The sequence below is a fragment of the Athene noctua genome, chromosome 6 (genome assembly GCF_965140245.1).
Source record: "Athene noctua chromosome 6, bAthNoc1.hap1.1, whole genome shotgun sequence".
Lineage (NCBI taxonomy): Eukaryota > Metazoa > Chordata > Aves > Strigiformes > Strigidae > Athene > Athene noctua.
Window position 1 is genome coordinate 837808 of NC_134042.1, and position 23186 is coordinate 860993.

Below are 23186 nucleotides of genomic sequence, written 5' to 3' on the forward strand. Positions count from 1 at the left end.
TGTAACAGGGGGTTTGTGCAGCGTGAGCGTATCGAGTCCCAGACAGCTTTGTCCTGCTCTCAAAGCTAAAGAAGAATTTTCCTGCTTCCATGGGAGCAGATGGATTTTTGAGAGCTCTTTCTAGTTCGTTAACCGTGAGTCTGGGAACTAATGTTCTGATTCAGCATCTCCACCCAGAGTCATGGGGGGTTCCTCATGCAGTGGGTGAAGCGGTGGAGGGTCAGATCTACACACGGGTCAGGGGCTGCATTGGCCCCCCGCCTCCCGCTGCAGGGATGAGCCCAGGCAGAGGCGCTGTGAAACGCACATCGAACCTTTAATGAAGTGAGAAACAGAGAGATGGGAGAGGGCTGGGGCTGGGGCTGGGGCGGGCGGGCGCAGGCTGCGTGCGGCGGGGATCCGGCTCCACGTCTTCTCTGCCCGCCTGTCGGAAGGGGTCGGGGGGCGGCGGCACTCTGTCCGTGGTGTCCCTCAGGTTCTGGCTCGCTTGCCGGGCACGTGGTCGGCATCGGATGCTCTCCGCTTGCTGCTGCCTGCTGCTGCCTGCCGCCACGCTGTGCCTGTCCGGCTTCGCCTCCCGCGGGGTTTTGGAGTGTTTTCCCACCCGTTGCTCCACCATCTTCCTCCTCTTGGGTGGGATGTTGTCCCGCAAGGGTTTTTCTTGCTTTTTGATGTTTAAGACTCCTTTAAGGAGCTGCTGGACTATGAGATCTGTAATTTTTTGGTTTCTGCTGTCATTTAAATCAACCACCTTAATTCCACATTCCATTTTTTAATTTTTTATTTCTAAAAGCATTGTGTACGAGTAGGAGCAAAATACTGAGCATGGCTGAGTCCTAAATCTATTTGTAGCTGTGACCTAATCAAAGCAGAAGACCCAAGCTCCTAGAAGTGGCTCCTCTTCCTCCCTCCTGCCACCACCCCAGGGCATATTCTCTGCAAACAAAGTCATACCTCGGTAAATGAAAGGGCTGCTGTGCATTGGCTACGCCCCACTCCTCCCATTCACGGAGGTGATGTCGGATTACTTAGTTGAGAAAAAACTGCCAGCACTGACCATTATCTGCTGAGGCAATTTAAATTAAGCCCAGGATATTGCCACGAAAGATTGTGCCTCCCTTGTTCCTGCCTAGGTTTCTGCAAACTGCCCTGTCTGTAGTGAGACAAGAATGTTCTCAGTGGAATGGTAAATCACCTGTCGTGGTAGTTCGGGCAGAAACTGAATGCTTACATTCCAGAACACACTTTTATAGTACTGATTGTACTCTCCTGTTGGTAGACTCAATAGAAAAATAAAATCTGAGAACTATTTCAAGTTTAATAAGAAGTAGCAGAATGGTAGAAATGGGAATTAAATCTTACTGGAGTTCAGTCATCTAATATCCAGCACAGGTTTGTCTTTTAATATGCATTAATATCACCCCTCAAAAAATTATTCCCAAATCGTAGCAGCAGCTATACCAGCAAAGTTAAAACCAGCAAGTTTTGGTTCTCCATCAGATTCAATAAAATAAGATAGGAGGTGTGAAATTCAGTATCGAGATAGAGAAATCAAATAACAAAGACAATCTCATTTATCCAACAACATGAGTAGAGGGCTTGGGCCTTAGGTGATATTCAGTCAAAACAGCATTCCATGACACCCTGCCTTTTTTTTTCTTTTTTTTTTTTTTTTAATCTTTTTCCTTAAGCAGGAGCTTTGTCTCTCTGCAATCCAAAAATATTCCAGCTGCAGTAGTCCTGTGTTGAGGTAGGGGTATTAGCTGTCTTTTTCTATCTGCCAATCCGCAGAGGTGTGGCGCTCAGATCACAGCTAATCCATGCAGGAGATTATGACCTTCGCGGGAACAAAAGCACAGACGCCAATATGGTGGTTGCTTCTTGTTCGATTTATTAACTGCACAATTGCTTTATATATGCCTTCCCGTACATCGCGAGATCTTTACTTCCCTATTCTTTCTGTACATCGTGAGATCTTCCGAGCGCCTCTCCCTACACTTCCCCCTCCCCATGCTATATAGCTATATTTGAAATAATTGAAGACTTGTTGTTCTATTTCTTCATGTGCAAGGGTGGGTTTTTCAGTGTTGGTTTTTTTGGTGTTGGGTTTTTTTTCCATTCTTTCTCTGTATTAACCACAGCTGCTGTATGCTTCTCTGTAGTGCTTGCCCATATGTTGGGTCTGGGCGAGATGGTTCGTCTAGCAGAAGATCCAAGTAGCCAAAAGCCACAGAAAATCTGCAAAAACTTTAAGAAGAAATGGTTATTTCAGGTTTTATACATCGGGCAGGTATCCATTTAATTAAACCATCTTTTTCCACTGCTGCATACCCACGCCCAAACACTCTCAGTGACCAGCCTGATTCCCACTCTATCGCTCCCGGTTCCTTGACCTGAACCAAAGGATAGTTTTTTGTCTCCTGGGTTGGCATAAAGTGTTTCCACAGGGGAGGTGTGGACTCGTCGCCTCTACAAAATGATTTAAAGCATAAAGGGCGCGGGACAGTAAAGTCTGTTGCCGGTCTATGGGTATTGTCCCCTTATGACCTTCCCCCTCCCCAAGCTGTTGTAGTTTGGCTTTTAGGGTGCGATGCGCACGTTCCACTATTGCTTGCTCTTGACTGCTGTAAGGAAGGCCGTGTACTAACTTGACGTCCCATAACGCACACCATTCTTTCGTACATCTCGCGATGAAACAAGGGCCGTTATCTGTTTTAATCTCTTGTGGCTTCCCTAATAAGGCGATGACGCCCTCCCAATGAGCAATAATGTGTCTGGCTGTTTGTTTGCAAGCCATCGTGGCTAATATTGTAGAACTCAAGGTGTGAATGGTTACTATGAGGTATTTATTTGGTTTTAATAGGTCAAATTCTGTTATGTCAGTTTGCCATATCTGATTGGGGGAGATACCCCTTGGATTGACCCCTGCTTCCCACAGTGGGCCCTTTTGACAGTAGGGACAAAGTGCCACTATGTTTTTTGCCTGTGACAGAGAAATATGACATGTTTTTGCTAAGGCTTTTGCTCCGAGGTGTAGAAAGGCGTGTAAATGCTTTGCAGCATCTAGTGACCATACACCCCGTGCCGCCTGGTCAGCCTTATGATTGCCTTCTATAATCGGACCAGGTAAGGATTGGTGACTGTTCACATGTGTAAGAAAGGCCTGTCCTACGTGTTGTTGTAGAGCGTCATAAAGCAAAGTCGATACTTCCGTCTGCACAAATCCTACGGTTACCATTTTGTGTACAAGTTTATAAACATAGAGAGAGTCTGTAACAATATTAATTGGATTCTCTGTTTCCTGCTGGAGTGCCGTCTGGACCGCTTTGGCTTCCAACCATTGTACTAATTTATTAGTCTGAGTCCACAACCTCTTTTCCCAATATCCTTCAGCTTTCCATACGACTGCAGCTGTTTGTGATTGCGATGAGGCATCTGTAAGGTATGTTGTACCGTTAAGAGGGCGCATGACTAGAGGTAGTGTAAGTTGTAGCTGAAGTGTCTTCAGGTGTGTAACCCATTGTAGACCCTTTCCAGTTGTCATGGACCCTGGAAAGTCAAAGATGGCACGTTGTAAGTCTTCCGAACGTGTAACCATGTCGTCCCACACTTGCTGCTTCCAGGGGATGAGTATTGTGTCAGGTTCCTTCCCAAAGTGTTGAAGGGTCATGTTGCGTAGGCGTCCTATGAGGTCCGCTGCAACAGCGACTGTGGTAACAAAGGCGGCCTTGTTGGTATTTTGACAAGCCCAGGCTAAAGGCACGGGTTTGCCATCCCAGCCAGACTGTCTGATGATACCAACCATGTGTCAGATCGGCTTTTTGTCCACCAAACTATATACATCCCCAGGCCTGACCTCGCATGCTATTCCCAGCTACTGGGGGAAGAGAGCCTCTCAGCTCTAACTCCAATCAAACAGGTCTGAGATGGGTCGGCAGCAGTTGCTAAGCCCAGGCAAAATGCCTGCTGTCCTGATTGATTTTTCCCTGCCACCTTGGCACAGCTCAGCAGTTTCTTATCTATCTTCTGAGGCCTGCTCTTCATCAAAGCCTAGCTGTTTGTCAGAGGCTGTGTAAGGCCGATGCCTCCCAGATCTCCCCTTTCTCGGTTTTTGCAACGGCACCTGCAAGACTTGTTTGAGAGCTGTATCAACTAAAGGTTAGACAAACTTCAAAAACACAGCATACTTACAATAGTTCCACAGAAGGCTGAAACAGTACAGCAGTTACAATTACTAGTTAAAAGAGTAGGCTAATTTCAGTACTGATAAATAAGAGATATGACTAAATACTACAAAATAAACAGTAAGGAAAGTACGGAATAGCACACTTAATAGAAGTACTAACATTCAGATCTGCAATCGCTGGGGAACCCTGGATGCAGCGAGAATTCAGAGTGCCCTTCCTCACAAACTGGAAACCCTACGTGATGCGTCCATCCGTAGGTGAGGCATCCAAAGTCGCTGCAAGCAGGTCCAGCCTCTAAATCAACAGGCCAAAATAACTGGCAGTTTTCTTTGAGCGGGAACATCTGATTTCATCCTCCCGTTGGGTTCCACCCAGAGCCTGGCCAGCACTCCAGGGGGAAAACCAAGGGAGTTTCTAATAAGGTTAAACACTTGAGCTCTTAATTCTTAATATTGCTAAACAAAGAAAGTTGAATACACACATTCTTACAGCATTTCATCCTTATTAATAACTGCATTTCATCTAAACTACATCTTTCACTAGTGACTAGTAAGCCTAGATATCTCATTAAGGAGTTGCAATTACTGTCAGCATCTTCTCTTAAAAGAATTGGCAACTGTAGTGTAGTTTGTTCTGCTGCAGTAGCAAACATTACCCAGACATTCTGCTTAAATGACCAGTCGAAGAGACCGCAAACTGTCGGCACAGGGGCACCCACAGCACCCACAGCTGGATCCTGAGTGCTGGCTGCCTCTCACCCTCAGGGGGGGTTGCACACACCTTGCTGGTGACCATTGGAGACGAGACCTGTGGAGACACAAGCATAACCTCTTCCCCAGGTTATTAAAAGATATGGTCCTCCTCAGTTACTACTTTCTAAGTTTTTTGTTAACACTTGAGACTTGCTCTGGACCTCTTGTTGATCTGGTATCTTGCATCTTCCCCCTTTTGTTGTTGTTGTTGTTGTAACAGACGCTTTAGCTTGCTAGATGTATGCTCCACCATGGCCTGACCGGTCGGTGAGTGGGGAATGCTGGTCAGGTGCTTGACCCCCCACTGTATGGCAGGATGCAAACAGTGCTCCAGAACAGGCATCAGCAGACACATGTACATATTTTAACATTTCAAATGCAGCGGAGTGAGTGACATCAGATTGGCATAATTCTGAGGAGGTGAGTCCCCAAGGGTCGACACCACTTCCCTGTTGAGGAGATGGAGTCTGTCTGGTATTCAGGGCAAGTTGCAGTGATGTCTTTAGCCTGATGCCTTGACAAAGAAAACTGGTTTTGATTTTGCTCTGGCATTCTGGTGGAAAAAAGGCATGTGTTTTTCATCCCACTGAAACAGCGGAGCATATGGCTGCCCTGGAGCCAAGATCTCTCTCCCTTTTTGTTTTTGCAAAAGTGCTTTCAAAGTTTGGCGTGCTCTTTCTACGGTGGCTTGTCCCGTGGGGGAATGCAGTGTACCTGTGATGCTTGTCTGTTTGAGATGGCGTTAGCTATACGGTGGAGATCTTGTTTTGCTTTCTCTGTAAGTACTCTGGGTGATGTCAGTGAAGGATCTTTTCATAAAATATCAAACAAGCTATGCAGATCATCATGAGTTAGGCCCACACAGCTGTATCCCATTTATGGTTCCTAACAGTTTCTGTAAATCTTTTTTAAAGTCTTAACATCAGTTTTAAGTTTAAGCTGTTGCAGGACAATAGTCTGTTCACAAATCCTTCAGCCCAGGTACTGCCTGGTGATGATATCTGTACCTTTTCAAGCGCTATTTGCAACACCATTTGAGATAGTGAGTGCTTGGTTAAAGCCAGAGCCTTTTCCATGATCTCCTGTGTTACTGCTGCTGTAAGGATGTCATCCATATAATGATATGTAACAGCTTGGGGGACCTGGTGGGACTTTTATGTCTTATGGTAAAATAATGCAGTGGTATTGTTTTGCAGGTTCACTAACATCAATAGTGGGAATAGAAAAGGTAATTGTAGGTGCATCGTTCGGATGCAAGGGAATGATAAAATAAATCAATCCTTTAGATCAATTACTACAAGATGCCAGTTTCAGGTAATCATTGTTGGGGAGGGCATTCATGGTTGTAAAGTATTTTTATCCTGTGTGGTATCATTAATATGCTGGAGATCATGTAAAAGTCACTATTTACCACTTTTCTTTAAAATAAGAAACTTAATCATCCCTGAATTAAGTCATTAAGGTGGCATGACTTTTTCCTTGGCAAGGGCCACTGACCCACCCACACCGGTGATTCCATTTTCCAGGTGAGTTTCAGGGTGGGTTTCAGGGTGGGTTGTGCTGCAGTGGTGATTAAGACAAATTTGATCCAGTTGGAGTTCCCCATTGAGTCATACAGTCACAACCCCAAAACGTAATAGGGGTTTCCAATATAAATGGATGAATATTTGCTACCCAGCTTTCTGGGCCTCTTACATGAATGAGATCCTTGCTTTGAATTGTTACAGCATGACACCAACCCTGAAAAGCATTTGAGTTACCGGAGCCAACAGCCAGTCTGCTCACAGATATTACGGTCACATCTGCGCCAGTATCTAAAATGCCTGTCAGCTCGACAGATTTTTTAGCTTTAACGAGAGTACATTTTACCAGAAGTCAACCTTGTGTCACTGTCTGAGTCCAGAAATATTTAAGGGGTACCTGCTGTTCCAAATCCCGAGTCATCGCGGCTTCTCGGCATAGTAGTAGGGGGAGCCACAGTAAAATTAACAAGCTGAACAATTTTTGACCGTTTTGTTACAGAGCACAGGGGTACAGACCATAGTTTTGATTTTTCTCTTTATAACCAGCATCTACGACCCCTGGTAAAAAAACCAACCCCTGTCAGGTGGTAGATGATCTTTCAAGAATATTTCCATTAGGCAGATGGTTCAGAGGTGCACTCTCCCCGCAGAGCATGCACCTAAATTCAAGACAACAACCAACACAGAATGACTGCCTCCTGCTAGAGGAGGTATTTCACCTGTAACACTGAGAACACTGAGCCCGAACAGACAGCAGCACCGATGACTCCGCAGCTGCAGCTGGGCTGCGTCTCACACACGCAGAACAATCACACAACCACACCAGGAAGTCCCTCACACTCCTTACTGACACAACAGAGAATGACAAACATTACAAATACGAAGACTCCATTAAGAACATATAAAGCCTGTGCTGCATGACAGCGTCAGCACCTGCTCTGTGAAAAACTCGTTGCTTTTGTCGCGAGGAGGGGGGGGGCGGGCCCAGCGCGCGGTGCCGGGCTCAGCCGCAGGCGGCCGCTCCACGGCGCAGGGGGCTCGGGGGGGCCCCGGGCCGCCGTTGCCATCTCCATACTGCGCACCCCGACCGCTGCTGGACCCCGCGGACTCCTCCGACTGAGTAGTCTCCTCTGAGAAGCGTTGCAGTCCCCTGTGTGCATCCTTAGATGCACGTTGTTCGGCTTGGGTGGCTTTCATCAATGCATTTGCCTTATCCCAAGTCACCAAATGCTGTGGATTTCCCAATTTTGCCTGCTCTGTTAAATCAGCTTTGATTAGAGGCCAGAGCTCTGACTTCATGCAATCCATCGGCTCGGCCAAAATGCCGAGCTTTAATAATCTTTGTAGCATAGCTCTTAAAGCGCTCGACTTCATGGAAGTCTTATATTGCATTCCCCATGTTTTCAGTACCTTGATTGTGGCCTCCATGGCGCGCCGTGGAGTCTCCCGTCCTGCGTGGAGCTCCGTCACCTCCTGCCGTGTGCCGCCGACCGCCACCGGTCCGCACACCGAAATCACCACTGCCATCACGTCGGGGTCACCATTTGTTGTGGTAAGGCATCAGCTGTCTTTTTCTACCTGCCAATCCACAGACACGTGGCGCTCAGATCACAGCTAACCCTTGCAGGAGGTTAAAACCTTCGCGGGAACAAAAGCACAGACGCCAATATGTGGGTTGACTACTTGTTCAACTTATTAGCTGCGCAATTGCTTTATATATGCTCCTTAAAGGCATCCACCTTAAGCGTGGCTGTGTTTTGGCATGTTTGATTGGTTCCCTATTCTTCCCGCACATCGCGAGGTCTTCCGAGCGCCTCTCCCTGCAGACCGATGAGCTACAGAGCATCTTGAACTAACAGTGCAGCAGCATCCTGGTACCCACTGAAGCATTTGCAAGCCAAACCCCCTGAATTTATGTGGCTCTGCATGCAAACTTTGGGCGTATTACTGCAGGAATTGCTGCAGAGATTTCAGGCAACTGCCTAGAGATTCTGGACGCCCCTGCGTTGTGCTTATAAGCATGGCCTTGTTTGGGGGGGTGATTTAGATATGTCTGCTTAGTGCTGTCTTGTCACTGCACCCTCTGTTTCTGGTTGGATGGCAGCCTCTCCTCGTGTTGTAATGCTGCCCTGAAATGAGAGGATAGCTGCTGCTAGCATCGAAGATCAAACGAATACCTACATGTGGGGATAAGAAAGAATGGCACTGCTGTTCCAACACTGACAATGAACCAGGCCGGCTGGCTTTCTGATCCTTCAGCTGCAAACATTGCAGAAACAATGGGGAGAGAGGTGAATGTTTGGGAATGAGGAATGTGTGCTGTAACAGCGGAGGGGCCTTCAAAAACGCCTAACTCGCCTCGTAGTATGTTCTTCGAGGTAAATGGATGAAGAAATTGCTGTGTGGTAATCTAAAGGGTTTCCTTGGCCTTCCCCACCCTCAGGAGCGGCTGTGTTCGCGGGGCTGGTGGTGTTCTAGCGGTGGGGGAAGCGTGAGCCTTTCTGCTTGCCCATAAATTCCACAGCCGCCTTTGAATTGCCCCTGCTCATGGGACACTTTGAAGTATGGATTGTTTGTTAACTGTATCAGTGGCTGCGTGTCTGATTCGTGACATGATGAGTGGCATGCCGATACAGTTCAGTGAGCATGTGGAACCTCAGCAAGTTTTCAACTGTAATAAATATTTCCTAAAATATTGCAGCATTTTCAAGATTATCTTAAAGCAAATTCTGGCAATTAACACCTTTTTCTTTTGTTTTTTCTTTTCTTTCCTTTTTTTTTTTTCTTTCTGTCACAGGGCTCCTAAATCACACAAAATCTTAGAAACTGCTTTCAGGTGACATTTTTACTACTATTTTTACTCAATATAGCCTACGTAACACATGGAGTATTTTGGTACTTTCATGGCTAAGTATGGTAGATATCTGAACACAGTGCTGGGGCTTCCACAAAGGAAGCTATTCCAAGGACTGTGCTGCTGACTGTTTTGTTGTTTCTTTGTCAGATGACTGTTTTCACTTAGGTAAACTTGCACTTCAGACTGTCTAGACTCTCACTGTTCTTTCTAAGAAGCTAAAGTACTGGTACCCGGTATTTGGTACCTATTTGTATTACTAGGGATATACAGATCGGCTAAAGTTGCCTTCCTGTTTTGATGGTTAATTATTTAAGAACACAAAACTGCAGTACAGGTCCAGCTAATACCAGATTTTGACTCCTGTAACAATCCTGTCATGACTGGTGTGATTCCTATTTTATATCTGACTAAACTCTATTGATTGTCACGTTCTGCCACTTCACCCCAAATCAATACTACTTAGAACTCTTCTTTTTTCTCATCCATAACCCTGCAGAGAATGACTGTTTATTACATTCTGACTTTCTCAAAAGTGGATCTAGCAGAAAATTTGCAAATGAACAAACCCTTCAGCTGTCAATATATCTCATTCCTCCCTGATGTATTTAACTCTGCTGATACCAAATCTCGCATACTTCAGCTTGTGACCTTCATCTAATCATCTTTGTTCATCTTGCTTTTTGCGATAATTCCATAGTGTGGGGAAAAAAAAAAAAAAAAAAAAAAAAAAGAAGAAGAAAGAAAATAAGGAAGTAGGAGCAGGGTGGGGAAGGCTCATAAGAGGAGAAATGTGGATGGAGCTGATGACAAGTTATTCTGGAGCTTTAAGGCACTGTACAGAGTTCACTGTCAAACCTGTAGTATGGAGATAATAGCTGTGAGAAGATATTTTTACCCATATTTCAAATTCCTGGAGTTATATTAAAACTCTGTGTGTGTGTGTGTGTGTAGGAATTCTGAAGGGAGAGGGAGACAAACGGTTCATTCAGCTTTGAGATTTGTTCAGTGGCTGTAGAATTTTGTCCTTGTAGCTGGAGGTCTCCTGGGCGTGTGTCTGCCGTACTGTCCCAGGGCAGCGGGGTGAGCTCTGTCCTTGTGCAGTGTCTCTGCAGGGCCCCGTGGGGAGGCTCAGGGCTGACACGCGCAGCTCCGTGGGCTCGGCCGGGGCCATGGGCTCTCGCCTCGTCTGGCCTCCTGGCCTCAGGCAGGGTCAGATCTGCTCGTGTTCTTCTTACAAGGTGTTTGTTCAATCTTCTTAAAAAGTCCCCACCTCTCCTGTAAGCACCCTCTGCCAGCGCTTTATCAGCCTTTACACTGGACAGTTTTCTCTGAGCTCTAACCTGGAGCATCCCTGCTGCTGTTGGAATCTGCTGTTTCCCACTTTGCCCACGGCCGACGTTCAGCAGAGCTGCTGCTCCTCAGCTTCCTGGCTTTGTGCTGTGTTCCGCCGCTTTGGTCCTCTGCTGCAGAAATGCAGACCCCAGCTCCTCCCAAGACTGGACGGCTCCGTTGGCTCCAACGTTGGCTCCAAACTTCTCCTAAGTGCCCATCGCACTTTCTCGGTTGCTGGTGGATCAGCCCGTGAGCTGGCCCCCGTGGAGCCGAGTGCCCAGCAGCCTCCTCAGTGCTGGGCAGAGCGGAGGGGCGGCCGCTCGTGCCTCGGAGGCTCTGCTCCGGCTCGGACGCCCCGGGGACCTTTGCTGTCATTTAATGAGACATGGTGTGCATCCAGCTTCTGATTCCCTGCAGCTCCCAGGCTGTTCCTGCAGGGCTGCTCCTGGGCCAGCTGTTCCCATCCCGTGTTACTGCTGCTTTTTGGCGCTGCGGGCAATGTGCTGGGTCCCTGGTCGCATTTCCTGCAGGCAACATCCCTTCACGTCGGTGTGGGCTTTTAAGATGGGAAGTGTTGTGCATCGTGCGTGATGATGAAGAAATCTGGCATCTGGTGAAGCCTTCAGACATTATTTTGAACGTTAGTGATACCATGCAGAATAGTGGTGGGCTTTTTTCTAGACCAAAGCTGAATTTTTACTGCTCTGTTTTTATTTTATTGCATTTGTTTGGTGTCTTGGCTATGCCTTGGTTACAGTTCCTAACCACAGCCTTTGGATGTAGTGGCTACTAAACTCACATCCTTCAGGTTTCTGAGGGCGGGGGACTTGTTTCCTTGGGGTAATAAACGTTTGTGTGTGTGCTGATGGGGCAAGCCCACCATAGGGCTGACTTTTTGTCAACCTCCAGTTGTTTTTGGCAAGAGAAGCCAGCCAAAGATTCCCCATAATTCCAAAGATTCCCCCTAACTGCCTTGCATACACTTTGGGGATCATAAAGAAGGTTTTCTGAAAAATCAGAATGTTTTCTGATACCCTCTCACTCAGGCTGTAATTAATGTATTTTACTCCCTCCCTCTCAGCGTGTCTGCTTTGCTTGTCAAGCAAAATAGACACTTCAGCCTCGAGTTCTCTGTATATTTGATGAAATCATCAGTGATTTGGCAGGATTGTTTTTAACCTCCAGCTTATCGGAGAAGCTCAGTAATTGGGAAGGAACAGATTTTTCACACTGTGATCCGATCTTTTTCTCAGTCCCAGCTCTGCCTCATACAACCTCCGTTCCCTCTCTGCAGACTTAGGTCAGCAGTTCAGTACCATTTTGTCAGTGGATTGCAAGTGGCAGGGCCAGTGACACCGTCGGACGGCAGCGCCTCATCTGTCTTGGTGGCACATCCTTCTGCCTGCAGCCTGGCGAGGGGTGGCCGTGTTTGAGAGATTAATCTGAAATCGGTTCCTTAGCACCCTGCAAGGAGGTTTATCCCTGATTCACCAGGAGATTTGGAGACTGGGGTTAACATCGCTTCTCTGTTTCGCTCCCTCACTCCCAGAATCTTTGATCTCTGTGTTAGGGATGACTGCAGCTTTAGAAGGATGAATTAATTACGCTTTGCTTGATTTTCTCATCTGTAAGGGAGAGAAGTGATGTATTTCACAGGCATGTTATGAGGTAGCTTGAAAACCTCTCAAAGAAAATATTACAGGAGTGAGAAATAGGGATTTTAACCAAGTATAAACTAAAGTTTGCCAAAGCAGAAGGTTCTTTAACATTCACTATTTTTGTTATTTGTTATGTGGATTAATAATTAAATATCCTTACCAGAAAGAGGAAGATGTTGTCGCTTTTGACTTTTACAGCTCTTCTGAATGTTTTTCTACAGCGCTGATCGTGTACTCCATTTTTTTTCCCAAATATTGTCTACCTCCGTGATTCAATTTTCGTACAACAAAATATACATTGTTAAAAGTAGAACACCTTGCGGTCATGCTGTGCATTTCAGTGAGGTTTTAGACATGAAAAGGGCAACCAAGTGTGGCCAGAATTCATATTTGCTATATCCCACTGCAAATGTGAATGAAAAAGTGGGCTGCACTTCGTGGTGATCATGACTTAGTCAGAAACTGAGCTCGAGGGATAAAGCAGTGTGGTGTGTACAGTTTGATTCAGTAAGGGTAAAAATTTGCTCTGCTCACGTATTAAGGGGACTGAAGGTCCATGTATCTTACCAAATTCAGCAACTTAACTGTGACAGCAACACCTCCTCCCTTGGTTTTACCAAGTCTCAGCTACTTTCTTCGACGTGGCACAAGCACAGCATGATGAAACCAGTCCCAGGCTGTCCATCGACTGGATTTCACACCGGAGCGGTTCATAGCAGCAGTTTTTAATGTCCACACTCACCCTCTGGCTGCCTCAGCCTGTTGTTTCTCTTGACATCGAGTTTGGCCGCCGGGCTTTTCCTGAACAGCCGGGCTGCTGATGGGGTTTATCCGAATCTGGGTGTTTCTTTCTCCACGTGCTGAAAGCAGTGGAAGAGGTTCTTGGTGCCGTCTGTGCTCATGGAGCTCCTGCAGGGAAAACGTGTCGGACGTGTTTCCACGCTCGTGATGGATGACCCCTGAATCGTATCAGCTTTTAAATTGGGTAGAGTCCGTCCTGGGTTGCTCTTCTGCTCCTCATGAAGGGATTATACACAGCTTTTGCTCTGTCAGGAAGTTCCAGAATTTATCAGGAACATTTCTGTATTAAACAAGCCTTGTTTTTGTCAGTATGACCAACTGTAGAAAGTAGTATATAGGGCTTTTCTGCCAGCATCACTACTTACTTTTGATAAATATGTCATAATATTTATCAAAATATTATTTTTTAATAATAAACTCATAATTTGACAAATCATCATGTTAGGTTAATAGTAACAATAGTGATTAAAATCTGACTCTTTTCATACAGTCCTTCTCATCCATAGAATTCAAAGCACTTTATAAAGGACAGTAAGGTTTTTTATGGGGAAATGACTATAGAAAGATGAAATGACTTAAAGACACATTTCATGTAAGAAACTGAGCTTGTCATAGACAGTGACTATGAGCCAGCACGGTGCACTTGCAGCCCAGAAAGCCAACTGTGTCCTGAGCTACATCAAGAGAATTGTGGCCAGTAGGTCAAGGGAGGGGATTCTCTCCCCTGCTCAGCTCTGGCGAGACCCCCCTGCAGTGCTGTGTCCAGCTCTGGGCCCCCAGAAGGGGTCCCGCAGCTCAAGAAGGTCCAGAGGAGGCCTCAAAGATGCTCGGGGGGCTGGAGCACCCCCCTGTGAGGACAGGCTGAGAGAGGGGGGGTTCAGCTGGAGAAGAGAAGGCTCCGGGGAGACCTTAGAGCGGCCTCCCAGGGCTGAAAGGGGCTGCGGGAAAGGGGGGAGGGACTCTGGATCAGGGGGTAGGGATAGGATAAGGGTAATGGTTTTAAACTGAGAGGGGGGAGATTTAGATTAGATCTGAGGAAGAAATTCTCCCCTGTGAGGGTGGTGAGGCCCTGGCACAGGCTGCCCAGAGCAGCTGTGGCTGCCCCCTCCCTGGAAGGGTTCAAGGCCAGGTTGGACGGGGCTTTGGGCAACCTGGGCTAGTGGAAGGTGTCCCTGCCTGGGGCAGGGTGTGGGACTTGGTGATCTTTAAGGTCCCTTCCAACACAAACCATCCTGCAGTTCTCTGAAGGGGCGGTGATGGGTTTGCCAGGTCTGCGTGTAATTCTGCATCTGGGTCTGTTGTGATCTCCTGGGCTGACTGGAGCTGGGTTTGGTCCCGGCTCCGGCTTTCTCCAAGGGCCGGCAGTGGGGCCTCTCGCTGGGTTGGAATGACGGCGACACTGGAGATTCATGGGTTTGTAAATACTCCGAAAAAAGGCAATACAGGCGATCTCGTGAAACTGCAACCAGATTCTCAGCCAGTGAGGAGCGTTCAAGCCCCTATCATCGTGTTTTCCCTGTGTTACTCCACGGGCTTTTCAGGAGAAAGCGCAGGCTGTGTGCAGTGAGGATTGCTGCGATTGCCACCGGAGGCACCCCTGGAGAAATGGCTGTAACCTGTTAGTGGAAGGGGCGGCTCGTCACGGCACAAATTGGCTTCATACACAAGAACAGCCTACCAAACCTCCAAGCAATTATTCCTCTTGTGGGGTGTGTTCTAGCTGATTTGTAGAAGGGAAAAAAAACCCACACAACAGAAACCACCATACGGACTTATCATGTCATGTTTAAGTGTAGGTCGAAGAGGTGAAATTTATCAAAGTAGAGAAGAAACAGGAGGGAAGATGTTGTCTGGGCTTGCTGCTGCGTCACCCACGCGCGGGGTAGCCGCGCTGTGGCTGCTGCCAGGCTGCGTGGTGCTGCTGGCGTCTGGGCAGGTTGTGAGCGACCCATCTGTCGACAGCCTCGCGGACGGCGTCGTCTCGTGTCCCGCCGCGCTCGGCCTGCTCGACGAGGAGACTGAGCTCGGGGATGGAGAGGTCGAGCAGCTCCGTGGACACCCGGGTCACCTCTGCGAAGTGTCGGAGGATGAACGCGTCGGCTGCGTCTCGCAGGTCGGGACAGAAGTAATACCCTGTGAGCCTCCAGATGCCGATGCAGTTTTCCAAGCAGAGCTGGGATTTGAGGAACTCGCAGCACAGCCCAACGATGCCCATGACATTGAACTGCTCTGCTGCGATGAGCAAACTCTGCACGTTGTCGACCGTGACCGGCGCTGTCCCGGTGTAGGCATAGTTGATGATGAGGCTCATCATGTCAGGTGAAGTGCCGGAGATTTTATATACTGGCTTCTCGGCGCTGTTCCACCCGCTGCTGAACAAAGCCCTGCAAAACCAAAGCAGCAGGGGGGGTGAAAACCAGCTTTGCTGGGTTAAGCCCAGACCCCTTGATCCCCTGGGCTGCCTTCCCTGGGCACCAGCGTGGGCACCCGCAGTAGCCATGCCGGGAGGCCGGGCAGTGGGTTAGTGCCCGTTTGAGGAGCTGGGGCTGTAAAAAGGAGCCACAGCCTCGAGCTGCGGCCAGAGAGCGACAGGGCGAGGGTCCCCTCGCTTCAGCAAGAGCAGCAGCGAGTAACGTCCTGTGGGGCAGGAAAACCTCCTGGCACCGAGGGCAGGTGAGCCCGGCCAGCCACGCTGCCAGCCCTGCACTGCCTCGGGGCTCGTCAGGCACCGCCCCGGAGCTGCTGGTAGGCGCTGGGCTGGGGGTGAGTTCTGGTGCTCAGGGAGGGACCAGGACCAGGGGAACTGCTGGGTGAGAGTTTAGTGCTGGTGGGAGCGCTGGAGATACCCCCAGGCGCTGTGAGCCAGGCCAGGAGCTGCCGTCTGTCCCCATCCCCTCCTGCGTCCAGCACCGACCTGAAATAGTCGCTGCAGCTACATAGGATGGTCTCGTGAGCCTCAAACTCGACACCGTCCACGCTGATGACCACGTCACAGCCCTTCCCCTCCAGGCAGCGATCGCTGAAGCTGGGGGAAGCCATCTCCCTCGCCTGCCTCTCCGGGCGTGAGGATGAAGAGCCGGCGGGCGCTGAGCTGTCACCCCTGCTGCAGCCCAAGGCAGTGCCAGGTGCTGCTCCCTGTGGTGCTGCGGAGCGTTGTTGTGGCCCCCCAGCATCACCCTGGAAACCCTGCCCGGTGGTTCTGGAACCACCCCAGTATGATGTCATCCCCTCACAACGTCACGGACGCGGGGGAGCGGGGCCAGCCGTGAGCCCCTCCGCGGTGATGGGGTCCTGGTCCTGCCGGCCCTGGCTCCATGGCTGCCCTCGGCCTTTGCTCGACCACAGCCCCGGTGACCCGGGACCCCATTCCCCCCATTTCTGCCCCATTTCTCCCTTAACCCCTCATGGGTTAAAGCCTCCTGGGTGGAGCCTTCCCGGGGCGGGGTCTGCTGTGCTGGGGCGTGGCCTGTCTCCACCTGCAGCTGTGGGATCTCTCCCCAGTGGGTGGAGCGGCTCAGAGGGTGTGGCCTGCTGGTGGGTGGGGCCAGCCCCAGAGCCCCGCCCATTATTATTGAGCTGTGGCTGAGGGGGCCTCTGAGGGGGGCACAGCTTTCCCCTGTAGGGGTGTGGCCTCTCCAGGGGTGTGTCCCACCTCGGGGCAGGGCTTTCCCCACTCTCCTTTGCCATAGTGACGAGAAAGGGAGTTCTCTTGAGGGTGTGGCACCTCCGGGGGGCGTGGCCCCGGAGGGGGCGTGGCCTATTCAGGAGTGGCGTGGGCGGGTCCAGGGGCGCTGCTGTCCAATGAGGCACTGCTGTTCCATGAGATGTGCGGGGCCCTTGCCAAGCTGAGCAATGGGCGCAAGACAGCCAAGCTTGGGGGGGTTCATGTGGGCACTTATGGGGGTCTTCGGCAGCATCCCAGGGTTCCTGGACAGGTCATAGACGGTGTCAAGGGGTGCTGGGAGGGTCTTTAGAAGGGTCCTGGGGGCCCTTGAAAGGATCCTGGGGGTGTTATGGGGGTCCTGGGGGCCTTAGAAGGGTCCTGGGGGTGTTATGTGCTCCCGAGGGGAACTTAGAGTGGTTCTGGGAGGTCAAATGGGGGTCCTGAGTGCTCCTGGTGTTTCATAGATGTCCTGAGGGGTATCACAGGGGTTATGGGGGTGTCTTCGTGAATTATAGGGGTCTTAGGAGGCACCCAGGGTTGGGGGCAGGGCTTGGGGAGAACACTGAGGACCTGATGTCACTGATTTGCCACCAATCAGAACTAATAATGTTTGATTCCAGTATGAATACAGAAATATTTTAGTAGGGTTACATGTTTACATTTATCTTGCATTTTGCACATCTAACCAGCAACCAATGCTACTACAAACGCCTCTGTATAGCCCTGTACCAAGGCCGAAGATTTGGTCAGTAATCATTTACTAGGTTCACCTAGATACTGCTTAGGGAATTAGATTTAGAATTGAAAATAATTCTGTTTGAAGTCGTTAGAGATGTCTAGACACAGAAGTAATTTATTACCTAGAATACATTGGATAACGTCTCAGATGTACCACAACTCGAGATTAATGAGAACTGGGGAGAATGAACTGTCACAGTTTACAGATCTCTGCCAAGGAACAGTGAAACTAGGTAATGGGTAATTCCGGCAGGGGGAGATCGCGACCACCGACTCATGGGCCACCGACCCAAACCACACCCCAGACTCATTTCTAGAGATTTCTAAGCTTTAGTGCGCAGAATCGGAAGTAGGAGGGAAGTATGATAATGATTTCCAGGAATTCTTGTGTTTACGTATGAATACTTAATGAATATGTATGGGTGAATAATACATAAACTGTATGATTCTTGTGACTGGTGTGCGTTGTTGGTGAGAGCACTCACCCGCGCACCCGGCCGTCAATAAAGAAGTGTCTGCTTATCTGCATCACATTGGTGTCGGAAAGTTTCTATCCCGGCTCTTCGGAGACACTGAGAGTGCCCTGGGGACATACTGGGTGTCCTGGGGGCAACTGGGTGCCCCACAGGATAATGGGGTTGCTGTAGAGCACACAGGGGGTGCGGATCTTGGGAGCCAGCAGGGGCTCCTGGGGGGTTTTGGGAGGGTCCCCTTACACCCCCCCATGACCTGCCCCGGGTCTGTATTGACAAGCTGGTGAACAAATGGCCAGGCTCCATTGAGATGGGGGTGATGGCACACAACCCCAACAGCCTCAAATACCCCACCACTGTGACCAACCTCCACTCCAGTGACCCCCACACACACCAGGATACCCCCCCAGACACCTGGGTCCCCTCAGAGTGGGGCTGGTGTTCTGCTGATTACGGATACCAATTATACTCCGACACCAGGGTGAAAAGAGCAGGCATATTTTACTGGTGATAACAGTGTAATACAGAAAACACGCAGTGAGAAAAAGCAGAATAGTGCACTTAAAGCAGCAAACAGGAAAAAACAGGGTAATGCATTAAATCATTACTACACGAGAGAGAGAATGGAGATTAAGAAAAACACATCACCCCTCGCACACGTTCCCATCCCCCAGCCCCGCAGTGGCTGGGCAGCCCCGGTCACAGCGAGGGTTGGCAGAGCCTGTCCCGGCAAGGGGGAAATCCTACGCGGTGCCTCCACCCGTAGCTGAGGCTGCCAGAGTCGCTGCAAACGGGCCCGGCCTTAGATACCAGAGATCGACAGGCCAGAACAGCTGGCACCTCTGTGCTGAGCGGGAAATTTCTGGTTTCATCCTCCTGTTGGATTCCACCCAAAGCCTGGCCAGGGCTCAGGGGGGGAAACCAAGGGAGTTTTTACAAGGCCAGATACCTGGGTTCTCAGCCTTGCCGAAGGCTGAGAAAGGAAAATTAGAAACATTTTCCCCTCACTGCTGACTATATTCTGTCTAAGCTGCGTCTCTCACTAGCGAGTTTAGATACTGTGTTCATGACTACACACTAAGTTAGCAGCTTCAGCTTGGGGCCTGTTGTTCAGGCTTCAGTACTTCCATGCTTTATCACTTTTTACACCAGCATAAGTGCGTTGTTATAACTGAGTACAACACCTACTAGCACAATGGTTATCGGGTATAAAATGTACAGGATTCATCTATAGGTTGACTCTGGCTTGGGCCAGTTGTCCAAGCCTTAGCACTTCAGCTGGGGACTCCCCAGGTGCCTGGTTCCTCCCAGGACCCCCCCCCTCTGACATTCTGTGTGTGTGTCCCCGGCACCATCATGACGAGTGGCTGCAGGATCCTGGCCAATGGGCAGTGAACTCCAGTTCATCCTCGATGAGCTGCAGGCTTTAGTCCCCTGCCATTTACAATCCACACCACCCTCGGCTGGTGTGTGGCCCAGGAGAGGGGTTGGAATCACACCAAGCGCCAGGCGGCCCAGCAAGCATGGGGGGGAATTACCACAGCTGCTTCTCCCCTCTCGTACAGACTGATGAGGACAAAGCCCGCACATCTTGTTCAATAGTTACTATAGTGTTCACAGTCACGTTCTTGGAGAGGCTTGGAAAAAAACACGCCTGAGTTAAGGCCGAGCACACAAGCATTTCCATAGCAGTTTTAGATAGGACCAGGTACCCTGAACGTATTATTAGATTGGATAAGAAAAGGGGATCCTGTGTTCATGGAGGTGCTGGGAATGCCACAGCATGGCCTGGAAACACGGAGGAACGATGGTCATTGGCACTAGGAGTCAGCAGGGGTCCAGCAGGAGAAAGCCTGCTCGCCCCACCTAATAACCTTCCGTGGTGAAATGACCGGCTGGGGAGACGAGAGGAGTGTGGTGGCCACTGTCCACCCCGCCGTGAGGAAGGCTTTCCGCAGCGTTTGCCAGAACAGCCCCGTGGAGACGCTGAAGCAGCGTGGGCTGGCTGAGGAGAGGGGGAGGTGGGTAGAAAGTGCCTGAAGAGCCAAGCCCAGGGGTGGTGAGCAGCGGCACCAAGTCCAGCTGGAGCCAGCGGGGAAGCCCAAGGCAAGAGGCATGGCCAGCAGGTGGAGAGAGGGGGGGTCCTTCCCTCCGCTCCGTCCTGCGCTGGGCTCCCCAGGGCAGGAGAGGAGGGGCCATGCTGGAGAGAACCCCCAGCCCAGGGCCCCTCCACTGTCCGCTGGGGTCGGGCTGTTGGTCAGTCGGAGCCGACAGCCCCAGCGCCGGCAGCGGCACAACTGGATTCCCAAAACTCAAGATGCATGCGAGCTTATTAAAATTTGATCTTTTTTCTGTAAGTCTTCCTTATTTGCAACTTCACCATTGTTTCCTAACCACCAAGGTACAGAAAACACAGAATTTAACTTACTCATCTTGTTCGTGCACAAACATCTTTCTATACAGACATACCTACGTGTCAGTCTTGATGCTAGGTTTTGCATAGAGTCACGCACTGAAACAGAGCTGTAAGTGAACCAGTGCTGACACAGACAGCTTGTCCTAAAAACATAAAGCGCTTAATTTGTTGAGCTTCCTCGCCTTCAAAAGCATCCTGGCATACGGCAAAGAGACTAAAACACGAACATCTATCTTCACCACTCCAGTGCAGCAACCAGAGGAGTAAGTGGCACGCTGTCTCTGCAGATGGCTTTATTTAGAGACCCCAGGGGTCTCTAAATGTTCCAGCAAAGCCATTAGAAGCAGCTGGCAAAGTAATTGTAACTTGTAATGCCCACTATTGAAAGGACCTGTATTTTTAAGAGATTTATCTTAATTCCTCTTAAAACCTTTAACTCACAGCTACATCTCCAGTTCCAGTCTTTACCAGCATAAGCCGTATATTTCCAGGAATCACTACTGCCGCTTCTCTTCTATTTAATATGGGGTTGTTCCTGCAAGATGGGTTTTCTACACTAGGAGAGAAAACCACGCTGCTCATGTGCACTGACAAACGTAAGAAAAAGCAGCTGCAAAGAAGTGATGAAGTCTTGCTTTAGCATTTCAGGCTTTTCTTCAGCTAATACCCCTAAAAATGACCCATTCTGAGGGCAAAGTCTCCCAGTGGGAAGCATACTCGATCCACAGTGTCATGCCCGCAGCTGGGTTTGGGCTCTAGTTCCTGGCCTTTGACTTACTACTCATTTACTATGACTATCCATGAGACTCTTGACGTGGATTTACTATATATTTTCACAGAATCAGCTAGGTTGGAAAAGCCCTTGAAGATCATCCAGTCCAACCGTTAACCTAGCACTGACAGATCCCAACTACACCAGATCCCTCAGCGCTATGTTGCTATTTTGCATCAAACAGTAACTGGGTAAAGGCGAATATAATCCCGGGAGCAAGGAACAGGACCCAGCCCTTTCCTCCACACGGACTGCTCTGCTCCTTGGGTGGCAGGAGCTGCTCCCACACGCTCTCCCTCTGCCCATGTCTCCTACTCTCCAGTACCGTGAGGTCTGCAGTCAGTGGAGGAAGCTGAGGATGCTCCGCGGGTCTGTGGTTCAGGAACTCTTAGGAGAGGGGTGGATTTGAACTCCTTGGGTCTAAGGAGGGCACTGAACTTGGATATTTCCCCCAAGCTCTAACTGCTCAGCTGTGACACAAAACAGGGGGTAGCACTAGCAGAGGCCATATTTCCAAGGAATGAGACGTGCAGGTTGCCTGCACTGACAGAGAAGGTCTGGCTCCAGTTCAGAGTGAAGCCGAGGGACGCACGTGGGCACACCCAGGACGACAAGCAGGTGCCCAGTCTGGGAGACAGGCACTCCTCTGCATCTCCTGGGGACGGGACAGGCTGTGCTCCTCCCTGGCACGCTCTCTGCTGTGGATCTCGGATTGCAGCACCCAACCGCCCCCTCTTATTTTCGATAATCTTCAGCCATCAAGCGCTGCGGCGGGAGCTGCGCTCCCAGAATGACGGTGAGAAACGGAGCACAGCAATGCCCGGCATCGCCAACCCTGAGGGTACCAACAGGCAGACCCTCCTCGTCCCTCCGTGCTGCCCGGTGAAGCTGTCGCTCCCCACTCGTGGGCAGACGCCCCCCCACCGCCTGCCTGTGCTCCCTCATCAGACAGAGCGGTTAATCACAGCTCAGCGGGTTGCACGGCACGGTAAGAGCGGGGAACTCGGGCAGCTGGCAAAGATGCCGTCAGGGCAGACGTGGAGCAAAACTTCCAGTGTGAGTCTCCGTCAGTGGTTCAAACCTGCTGGGCGAGGAGACTTCCAGCTCAAAACCAGACAGACAACTTCGGCGAAGAACTGCAGTGTGGATTCTGCTTCCCTGCCTTTAGATCTAAACTTGATTTTACTCTTGCCCCTCAGTTCATACTGCTGGTTGTCTGATCTAAACTAATTCTTTATCTTGATTTTCGCTCATCTAGCTTGCTTACTCTTCTCACTTTGGAAGAAGGTTTGTTATCAAATAGTCAAAATTTAGCTCACGAAGCAGTTTTCTGATCCCATCTAAGTACTACTGTTTTGGTAGTAATGGGAACTGCATTAATGCAAATTATATATGCAGATCCCAAAATAAATACAGAATGTGACTTGTGTTTGCTGTGAAATCAACGATTCAAGCTCTTCTCTGAAATCAACGATTCAAGCTCTTCTCTAAACACAGACACTACAAACTAATTCCTGAGAGTGGCTGAGAGCCGTCATGTAGATTCTGTATATCACGATTCTCTGAGCTTGGGTGTTTCTTAATTGTTTTCAATGCATGGATTTATAGAGCAGCCACAGGCAGAGGTTGGAACAGACAAAGAGCATTACAAGAATTTTTGTTTCCTGCTTTATAGACCTTTAGGAGATTCTTCATACAGAAATCAGCTCAACCTAAATATTTTTCTGTGCTTCTATACGCAGTTTGAGCTGTTCTAACACCACCTTAAAACTGGCTCCCATCAATTGTCTCTCCTCAGCCTGAAATGACCTTTGTCTGGGGGAACGGATGTTCACAGAGTAGAAGAGAACAGTCTGGGCAACATATCTTCCTCTTCAAACAAAAAAGCTCTTTCAATAAAAGGTGGAAAGATGCTACTTTGCTACACCAACCTCATCAGGAACATTGAATCTGGAGATTCAACAAATAGTCGTATAACATGATACTCAACCTGCATAAGAGCTTTAGAAAACT

General features: G+C 49.4%; 1 protein-coding gene across 1 annotated transcript in view; it reads left to right on the forward strand.

The window, feature by feature from the left end:
* The window catches only part of LOC141961798 (hydrocephalus-inducing protein homolog), a 120274-nt gene extending 97876 nt beyond the window's left edge, over positions 1 to 22398 (forward strand). Inside the window, 2 exon segments of the mRNA XM_074909134.1 lie at positions 21892 to 22161; positions 22373 to 22398. Of these exon segments, the coding sequence (XP_074765235.1) occupies positions 21892 to 22161; positions 22373 to 22398 (296 nt within the window).
* The last annotated feature ends 788 nt before the right edge of the window (positions 22399 to 23186 follow it).